Genomic DNA, 11,039 nt, shown 5'->3' with positions numbered 1-11,039 from the left:
ACCACATTCTTCTCAATAAGGTTGCTTGTGTTTATGAGTAATTGTTTTATATATTTGGGCGCTCCGGTATTCGGCGCATAGACATTTATAATTGTTAGCTCTTCCTGATGGATAGACCCTGTCACTATTATATAATGTCCTTCTTCATCTCTTGTTACAGCCTTTAATTTAAAGTCTAGTTTGTCTGATAGAAGTATGGCTACTCCAGCTTTCTTTTGGCTTCCAGTAGCATGATAAATAGTTCTCCATCCCCTCACTCTCAATCTAAAGGTGTCCTCAGGTCTAAAATGAGTCTCTTGTAGACAGCAAATAGATGGGTCTTGTTTTTTTATCCATTCTGATACCCTATGTCTTTTGGTTGGCGCATTTAATCCATTTACATTCAGTGTTATTATAGAAAGATACGGGTTTAGAGTCATTGTGATGTCTGTATGTTTTATGCTTGTAGTGATGTCTCTGGTACTTTGTCTCACAGGGTCCCCCTTAGGATCTCTTGTAGGGCTGGTTTAGTGGTGACAAATTCCTTCAGTTTTTGTTTGTTTGGGAAGACCTTTATCTCTCCTTCTATTCTAAATGACAGACTTGCTGGATAAAGGATTCTCGGCTGCATATTTTTTTTCTGTCTAGCACACTGAAAATCTCGTGCCAATTCTTTCTGGCCTGCCAAGTTTCAAAAGAGAGATCAGTCACGAGTCTTATAGGTCTCCCTTTATATGTGAGGGCACGTTTACCCCTTGCTGCTTTCAGGATTTTCTCTTTATCCTTGTATTTTGCCAGTTTCACTATGATATGTCGTGCAGAAGATCGATTCAAGTTACGTCTGAAGGGAGTTCTCTGTGCCTCTTGGATTTCAATGCCTTTTTCCTTCCCCACTTCAGGGAAGTTCTCAGCTATTATTTCTTCAAGTACCCCTTCAGCACCTTTCCCTCTCTCTTCCTCCTCTGGGATACCAATGATGCGTATATTATTTCTTTTTAGTGTATCACTTAGTTCTCTAATTTTCCCCTCATACTCCTGGATTTTTTTCTCTCTCTTTTTCTCAGCTTCCTCTTTTTCCATAACTTTATCTTCTAGTTCACCTATTCTCTCGTCTGCCTCTTCAATCCAAGCCGTGGTGGTTTCCATTTTGTTATGCATTTCGTTTAAAGCGTTTTTCATCTCCTCGTGACTGTTCCTTAGTCCCTTGATCTCTGTAGCAAGAGATTCTCTGCTGTCAGCTATACTGTTTTCAAGCCCAGCGATTAATTTTATGACTATTATTCTAAATTCACTTTCTGTTATATTATTTAAATCCTTTTTGATCAGCTCATTAGCTGTTGTTATTTCCTGGAGATTCTTCTGAGGGGAATTCTTCCACTTGGTCATTTTGGATAGTCCCTGGCGTGGTGAGGACCTGCAGGGCACTTCCCCTGTGCTGTGGTGTATAACTGGAGTTGGTGGGCGGAGCCGCAGTCAGACCTGATGTCTGCCCCCAGCCCACCGCTGGGGCCACAGTCAGACTGGTGTGTGCCTTCTCTTCCCCTCTCCTAGGGGCGGGATTCACTGTGGGGTGGGGTGGCCTGTCTGGTCCGCTGGTCAGATCTGGTCAGATCCGCTGCCGGAGGTTTGGCTCCACAGAAGCACAGAGTTGGGTGTTTGCGCGGAGCGAGCAAGTTCCCTGGCAGGAACTGGTTCTCTTTGGGATTTTGGCTGGGGGATGGGCGGGGGAGATGGCGCTGGCGAGTGCCTTTGTTCCCCACCAAACTGAGTTCTGTCATCAGGGGGCTCAGCAGCTCTCCTTCCCTTTGTCCTCCAGCCTTCCCGCTTTCTGAGCAGAGCTGTTAACTTATGACCTCCCAGCCGCTAAGTCGCGCTTGCTGTCGGAACACAGTCTGTCAGGCCCCTCCGCTTTTTGCAAGCCAGACTCGGGGGCTCTGCTTGGCCGGCGAGCCGCCCCTCCGCCCCGGCTCCCTCCCGCTGATCCGTGGAGCGCGCACCGCCTCGCCGCCCTTCCCACCCTCTTCCGTGGGCCTCTCGTCTGTGCTTGGCTCAGGTGACTCCGTTCTGCTAATCCTCTGGTGGTTTTCTGGGTTATTTAGGCAGGTGTAGGTGGAATCTAAGTGATCAGCAGGACGCGGGGTGAGCCCAGCGTCCTCCTACGCCGCCATCTTCCCTCTCTCTCCTATGTGATAATTTAATCATAGGCTGAATAGGTAAACATTACATGGGTGATTTCAGAGCCACTAACAATTCCCACACCGAAGTGCCAGTATCCTTTAAAACTTTTTTTTTTAATGGAAAGCAATAGTGATTTTCATGTGAGCAAAAAATATTCATGTAGTGGCCTTGAGGTGTAATATTGATAAAAACATTATGGATGTCACTTTGGTAACATTCAGAAGTGTTTAAAAAATAAGCACATCCTTGTCCTAGAAATGTCACTGATATTATGACAAATGTGAGATATTTCTACAAGGATGCTATTGAAAACTGTTACAATTTTTTAGAAGCAAAAAACTAAGGGGAAATCTAAAAACTAATGAGTCGTGGTTTAAAAATGAGGTGTATTGCCATATTAAAAATGGAGACTTCTTAGGGGAAAAAAAAACCATAAAATCTTGACATCAGAGATGAGTTTTAAAATATAACAGACACAAAAACCTGAAGTTAAATAGATGCCTATCTCTAATTGAGATGGAAACAGGTGCACAAAATGTTTCAGGATAATAGCATATGAGACAAGTGGTTTATTCAATCATATGTCATGCATTTACTAATCCATTAGTATATAGTATTTCTGGGTAAAACCACAGAGAGTAAAGCTGGGGAAAATGTACTCCCAAATAACTGGATTAGTTATTTCTACCCTATGATACTTTATAATTTTTTTCTTTTGGCTTATCAGATTAAGCTTTTCAGTAATATACATTGTTTCTATAACAAAATAATAAGAAAAAGAATGTCTTGTAATTTTACAAATACTTTACATGATAGAAAGAATAATCTAGACTTTTATCTTAAAATACGGTACTATTCCCACCAACAGTGCAAAACGGTTCCCGTTTCTCCAAATCCTCGCCAGCATCTATAGTCTCCTGATGTGTTCATTTCAGCCACACTGACTGGCGTGTGGTGGGGGAGAGATGAAAGTGGGTGATGGGCATTGAGGAGGCACTTGTTGGGATGAGCACTGGCTGTTGTATGGAAACCAATTTGACAACATATTTTTTTTAAAAAGTGGGGGTGCCTTGGTGGCTCAGTCACTTGAATGTCTGACTTCAGCTCAGGTTATGATCCCACAGATCATGAGTTAGAGCGGGCTCTGTGCTGATAGCTAAGAGCCTGGAGCCTGCTTCCAATTCTGTGTATGTCTCTCTCTGCCCCTACCCTGCTCACACTCTATCTCTCAAAAATAAATAAACATTAAAAAATTAAATAAAAAAAAAGAAAAAGAAAAAGAAAATGACCTACAGTTTCATTAGCCAATGAAATCCCTTTTTAGGGACCATTTAGGTAAATTTTAATGCAATATTTTAAAAAACAAAGTTAATGTTATAGGTGTGTGTGTGTGTATGTGTGTGTGTGTATAGATGTGTGTATATATATATGTGTGTGTATGTATGTATGTATATATATATATATATATATATATATATATATATATACACACACACACACACACACACACACATATATACACACAGTACTATTTTTGGCCTAGCAACTTGTGTCTGCTATTTCCATTACACCCTCTTGTCTCTGAAAGCTTTTGTCCAATATTGTTTCCTGTGAAACACAGAAAGATTTCTTCATGTCTTTGGTACCGGGGTCTCCAAAAACATACAAATAAAATCATTTTATTAATTTGCATATTTAGCAAATCAACCAAATGTTAAATTTGATACTGTAAGAATATCAGTATTTACAAATCAAGAAAATTTATGATGTTTATAAGGCCTTTGAAACAGGCTTTCTTTTTGTTATTTGCTTTTGTTTGTTTTTTAATATGAAATTTATTTCAAATTGGTTTCCATACAACACCCAGTGCTCATCCCAACAGGTGCCTTCCTCAATGCCCATCACTCACCCTCCCCTCCTTCACACCCGCCATCAACCCTCAATTTATTCTCAGTTTTTAAGAGTCTCTTATGGTTTGGCTCTCTCCCTAACTTTTTTTTTCCCTTCCCCTCTCCCAATGTCTTCTATTAAGTTTCTCAGGATCCACATAAAAGTGAAAACATATGGTATCTGTCTTTCTCTGTATGACTTATTTCACTTAGCATAACACTCCCAGTTCCATCCATATTGCTACAAAAGGCCAGATTTTTCTCATTGCCAAGTAGTATTACATTGTGCATATAAACCACAATTTCTTTATCCATTCATCAGTTGATGGACATTTAGGCTCTTTCCATAATTTGGCTATTGTTGAGAGTGCTGCTATAAACATTGGGGTACAAGTGCCCCTATGCATCAGCCCTCCTGTATCCCTTGGGTAAATTCCTAGCAGTGCTATGGCTAGGTCCTAGGGTAGATCTATTTTTATTTTTTGAGGAACCTCCACACTATTTTCCAGAGCAGCTACACCAGTTTGCATTCCCACCAACAATGCAAGAGGGTTCCCATTTCTCCACATCCTCACCAGCCATCTATAGTCTCCTGATTTGTTCATTTTAGCTACTCGGACTGGAGTGAGGTGGTATCTCAGTGTGGTTTTGATTTGTATTTCCCTGATGAGGAGTGACGTTAAGCATCTTTTCATGTGCCTGTTGGCCGTCTGGATGTCTTCTTTACAGAAGTGACTATTCATGTTTTCTGCCCATTTCTTCACTGGATTATTTATTTTTCGGGTGTGGAGTTTGGGGAGTTCTTTATAGGTTTTGGATACTAGCCCTTTGAAACAGACTTTCTTTTAAATGATGGGCAGTCTAAGAAAATATTTATCCACTTATAATTGTACAAAATCAACCAAAGGAAAACTTTTGCAATTATGGAAGAAAGGTAACTCAGAAAGAGGTGGGAAATTATTACTATGCTCTTCAGTACCACACTCGATATTCAACATTTGAAGTAAATTATGTACTAAAATAATTTCTGTATCTAGTATATACTGTCACTGAAAATTAGAAATGAAGGAGGGAGCCTGGAAATTGGTATTCCTTTTCAACACACACACACACACACACACACACACACACACACACACGAGAAACAAAATTAGCTTTAGTTACGGTGGTTAAACAGAAACCTCACTTTAAAAGTAGATCTAGAAAGTCTTTTTCATGGTCATGTGCTATCATTTTGCAGCTATCATTAATGCAGCTTAATTTTATCAACTTTCAAAACTTCCAGCAAAAACATAAAAGTGATTATGAAGTTTAGAGTTAGCTAGTGAATAGAGAAGCTTTTGGGGTATAAATGCAAGTGTTATTACAGTACTTTTATGAGTCAATTCTAATAGTATAAACAAATTAAATCTAAGACACAGGTTAAGAATGTAAAGATACAGGGGCACCTGGGTGGCTCAGTTGGTTAAGTAAGCATCTGACTCTTGACTTCAGCTTGGGTCATGATCTCATGGTTCATGAGTTCAACCCCTGCATGGGGCTCTGAGCTGACAGCACTGAGCCTGCTTGGGATTCAGTCTCCCTCTCTCTGCCCTTCCCATGCTTGCTCTCTTTCTCAACATAGACATAAATAAAAATAAAGAATGTGAAAATACAAAGAGAAATATAGTGAAAGAACCCACATTTTTACCTACAATATTTATAGTTAAAAATCTATAAAGATCTCTTCCCCGTAACTACAAAAAATTATGCAATTGAGGAATTATGTCAAACTATGTAGACAATATTTATTAGAAATTTAAAGAAGAAATGTCAAGGGAAAGTTTATTTATCTTTATTAATCATTGCTTATCATGTCTGGGCTTTTTAAAGTAATGTTTTGTTGAATTGTAATTCATATGCAGTAAAATGCAAATATCTTAAGTCTTCTATAAGATTTGAGTATTGGGGCACCTGGTGGCTCAATCAGTTAAGTGTCCAACGCCTGATTTCAGCTCAGGTCATGATCTCATGGTTTGTGAGTTCAAGCTCTGCACTGGACTCTGCACTGACAGTGTGGAGCCTGTTTGGGATATTCTCTCTCTCTGTCTTCCCCTCCCCCGGTCTCTGCCCCTCCCCTGTTCATGCTCTCTTTCCCAAAATAAATAGAACTTTTTTAAAAATTAACAAAACAAAAAATTGAGTATTGTAAACACTGAAGCAACCTACCATTCATTCAAAGAAACATGTAGACTTCTACCACAATGGAAGGTTCCCTAATGCCACCTGTTCCAACAACTGTTTCCCATATGCCCACAAGAGGCATGTGGGAACATGGTAATGACTGTCATCCATAGATATTTTGCCTGTTCATGAACTTCATACAAATAAAATCAAATGACATTTTTCTGAGCCTTACTGTTTTTACTTAGCATAACAGTATTAAGACTCATCATTTTTAAATGTTTATTTATAATGAGAAAGAGTGTGGGGGGGGGAGTGGGGGAGGAGCAGAGAGAGAGAGAGAGAGAGAGAGAGAGAGAGAGAGAGAGAGAGAATCCCAAGCAGGCTCCACAGCATCATCACAAGAGCCCTACATGGGCCTCAGTCCCACAAACCATGAGACCATGACCTGAGCCAAAATCAAGATTTGGAGGCTTAACCAACTGAGCCACCTAGGCACCCCAAGATTCATCATTTTTGTTCCATGCATCAATAGCTTGTACTTTTTAATTTTATCAACATTTAGTATTGTCAGTCTTTAAGATTTTAACCATCCTAGGGACACCTGGGTGGTTCAATCAGTTAAGCATCTGACTTCTGCTCAGGTCATGACCTCATGGTTGGTGGGTTGGAGCCCCCCTGCCCCGCCACCCCCCTACCTTGGGCTCTGTGCTGACAGCTTGGAGCCTGGAGCCTACTTCGGATTCTGTTTCTCCCTTTCTCTCTGCCCCTCCCCCCACTTGTGCACTCTCTCTCTCTCAAGAATAAACATTAAAAAAAAATTTTTTTAAGATTTTTAGCCATCCTGGGGCACCTGGGTGGCGCAGTCGGTTAAGCATCCGACTTCAGCCAGGTCACGATCTCGCGGTCCGGGAGTTCGAGCCTCGCATCAGGCTCTGGGCTGATGGCTCGGAGCCTGGAGCCTGTTTCCGATTCTGTGTCTCCCTCTCTCTCTGCCCCTCCCCCATTCATGCTCTCTCTCTGTCCCAAAAATAAATAAAAAATGTTGAAAAAAAAATTTTTTTTAAAAGATTTTTAGCCATCCTAGCAAGTGTGAAAGGAAATTTCATTGTGATTTTAATTCACATTTCTCTGGTGACTTATGATGTTGACAATTTTTTATGTGTTTATGAGCCATTCACATATCATCTCTTGTGAAGTGCTCACATATTTTGCCCATTTGGATTGATTTATCTTTTGATATTTGATAAATAGAAGTTCTTTATATATTCTCATTGTGAGTCATTTTTCAGATATATACGGTGCAAATATTTTCCTAGGTTTACTTGCTTATTTCTTTACTGGTGTATTTTTTGGAGAAAAAAATTATAATTTTGATATTACCTAATATATAAGGGTTTTTTTCTTTTATATGTGGCACCTTTTGTGTTCTGTCCAAGAAATTCTACTTTAAGGTCATGAAGATTTTCTGTTTTCTTACAGAAGCTGTATTGTTCCATGTTTTAGGTTTGGCTTTGTGATCCATCCTAAATTACTTTTTGGAAATGGAGTGTGATCAAAATTTTTTCCCCTTATGGACATCTGATTTTTCTGGCACTATTTGTTCAAATTCATTTTTCTTTCCCTATTTAAATGACTGGGAGACAATGAAATCAATTGACCACATTCATATGGGTATAAATGTGAACTTTCAAGATATTCCACTGTTCTATTTTCTATCTTCATGAAAATACCATATTGGCTTGGTTACTGTGATTTTACAATAAGTCTTGAAATAAAGTAATATAGGACAATTAATTCCCTTTTTTTCCAATGTTATCCTAGCACTTATAAATGCATGCATTTTCACATAAAATTCTAAAATTAGTCTGTTAATCTCTTCAGAAACCCCTGCCCTAGGGGTGTATGGGTAGCTTAGTCAGTTGATCCTCTGACTCTTGGTTTTGGCTCAGGTCATGATCTCAGGATTCATGAATTTGAGCCCCACGTCAGGCTCTGTGCTGACCGTGCAGACCCTGCTTGGGATTCTCTCTCCCCTTTCTGCCCCTCCCATGCTTGCTTGCTCATGCTCTTTCTCTCTCTCAAAATCCCCACTGTATTTTTCTAACATTGCACTGAATCTATGGAACAATACGGAGAAAACGGACATCTTAACAATATACTCAGGTTTCCAATTCATGAACGTTTCATATCTCTTTTAGGTATTTACTAATTTCTACAGTTAGGATTTAGCCTTCTACAGCTTTCATTTGATGTTATTTGATATTATTGATGCTATTTTTAAAAGACTTTTTTCATTTTCCAATTATTTGCTGCTGATGTATAGAAAAAAAATTAGCATTGTTCATTGACCTTGCATCCTGGAATCTTGCTAAAGTCTCTAATTCAGAAAGGTTTTTAAAATATAGACTCCACAGGTTTTTTTTAATTAAAAAATTGTCTTATGTGTAGAAAATGACAATTGTATTTTTTATTTCTAATATTCATGTCAATTCTTTAAATAAATAAATACGCAGATGGATGGACAAATAGAGGATACATGGATAGATACATAGATATAAAGATTCTAAGAAAATCATGGATTTTTTATTTCCAAAATCTGGTACTCTTTATTTCTGCATACCTAGTTTCCATCTGCTATCATATTTTAACACGAAGAACTCTTAGCATTCTTTTCAGTGGAACTCTACTGAAAATAGTATGTCTCAGCTTTTTCTGTGTAAAAATGTCTTATTTTGCTTTCATATCTGATGGACTTTTCACTGAATAAGAATTTTAGGTTTTTGTTGTTGTTGTCTATTTCAGCATTACAAAGATGTCATTCCATTGTCTTCACACTGGTGAGTTTTCTTTGCTTTTCAGCCCATTCCCAGCTTTCTGGATCCTAGGAGATTCTTCTCTGCCCCGTTACACTGCTGTCATTTGGGGAGATTAGCCTCCATGCATCTTGTGTAGACTAAGAATATATTAAAAGGGTTTCTCTTAGCTGTATGCCCCCCTTCCTCGTTCTTCTGTATTTGAAAACTTGAAATGTATTCAGAAGACATTTGACTTGCATTTGGGACAATATCTGTTCCTTCCCCAAAGCACTGATACACTACCTTGATTGAGTACCTGGTATGGATTTGCAGGGAAGAGTTGCATAAGAAAAGTCACTCTGAGTAGAGAACCTTGAAATTCCAATGTTACAGGGACTCTTACGCAGCCCAGTAAAATTACGTTAACATTTTGGCTGGTTTCTTTTTACTTTTACCTATGGCAAACCCCTCCATCTTTATCCTTTCTGACTTAGATGGCAGTAGTTGAGATTTTTTTCTCTCCTCTGAAAATGTATTACTTTATGTAGTTTATTTCATTTAGGGTTTTTTTGGAGCTTCAGATTTGAGATTTTTTAAAACTATGATTTTGTTATGAGTCTGGTTTGTTTTGATTATAAAGGTGGGAGCAACAGAGTGGGACTCTCTATACCCTAACAAAATAGGGTATTGTACCACTTGCCTTTGATACTACTCTATTCATTTGGAATCTCTTTGAACTTTTCTTGAAAATAATAAAGAAACTGGAGGTCAATGATGAGAAACCAGACAATAACAACCTTCATTCTCCTCGGACTGACAGATGACCCTCAATTTCAGATTCCAATTTTTATGTTTCTATTTCTCACTTACATGTTAAGTATAACTGGGAATCTGACCATTATATTCCTCACTTTGCTCGACTCCCACCTTAAAACACCCATGTACTTTTTCCTACAGAATTTTGCCTTATTAGAAATTTCATTTACATCTGCTTGTATTCCTAGGTATTTATACAACATAGCAACAGGTGATAGATCAATAACTTATAATATTTGTGTCACTCAAGTGTTTTTTATTGATGCATTTGGGGTAACAGAATTTTATCTTTTGGCCATCATGTCTTATGATCGCTATGTGGCCATCTGCAAACCCCTGCATTATGTAACCATCATCAACAACAAAGTTTGCAGAAGGTTTGTCCTCTGCTGCTGGACAGCTGGTGTGTTGATCATACTCGCACCACTTATCATGATAGTAAATCTAGAATTCTGTGACTCGAATGTCATTGATTATTTCTTCTGTGATTCATATCCTATATTGAAGATATCATGCTCAGACACCTGGCTTTTAGAGCAGATGGTGATAACCTGTGCTGTACTGGCCTTCATCACAACCCTTCTGTGTGTTGTTCTGTCCTATATCTGCATTATCAAGACTATTCTACAATTCCCCTCTGCCCAGCAAAGAAAAAGGGCCTTTTCTACCTGTTCTTCTCACATGATTGTTGTTTCCATTACATATGGAAGCTGTATTTTCATCTATGTTAAACCTTCAGCAAAGGAATCAGTGGCTATTAATAAGAGTGTGACAGTGCTAATGACATCCATAGCTCCCATGTTGAACCCATTCATTTACACTCTGAGAAACAAACAAGTGAGACAAGCTTTCAGTGACTCATTCAAAAGAATTGCATTACCCTCAAAGAAGTAAGAGAATACTGAAAACTAAGAATCAAGTTTTCAAAAGATCAGAGACTCCTAAACATAGTTCTTTAAGTTAACAAGTCATTCTGTCTTCTTTACCTGTGCCCTAAATCATGTTATCTTCCTCAAAACATCCTAAGGCCCCTGTTCATTCTTTACTCTTCTTATCAATGAACCTCTATCAAAATAACATCCCTTAAAAGTAAACATGGCTTTGTTTGTAGGAAGTATATTAATTACTATACCTTCTATCCAACTTAACCAAAACTACAAAATATTATAAAATTTTTTAAATGATAGAAAACAAATATAAAACAAAACCAAGTTAG

General features: G+C 38.4%; 1 protein-coding gene across 1 annotated transcript; it reads left to right on the top strand.

The window, feature by feature from the left end:
* Positions 1-9,778: 9,778 nt before the first annotated feature.
* Positions 9,779-10,717, top strand: LOC121041103 (olfactory receptor 6C2-like). The gene has a single exon (XM_040491850.1). The coding sequence runs from the start codon at positions 9,779-9,781 to the stop codon at positions 10,715-10,717; it is 939 nt and encodes a 312-aa protein (XP_040347784.1).
* Positions 10,718-11,039: the final 322 nt, after the last annotated feature.

The sequence above is a fragment of the Herpailurus yagouaroundi genome, unplaced genomic scaffold (assembly GCF_014898765.1).
Source record: "Herpailurus yagouaroundi ecotype Mexico unplaced genomic scaffold, PumYag 182, whole genome shotgun sequence".
In the NCBI taxonomy this organism is placed as follows: Eukaryota; Metazoa; Chordata; class Mammalia; order Carnivora; family Felidae; genus Herpailurus; species Herpailurus yagouaroundi.
Note: the sequence above shows the minus strand (reverse complement) of the source record. Positions and strands in the feature narration are given on the sequence as shown.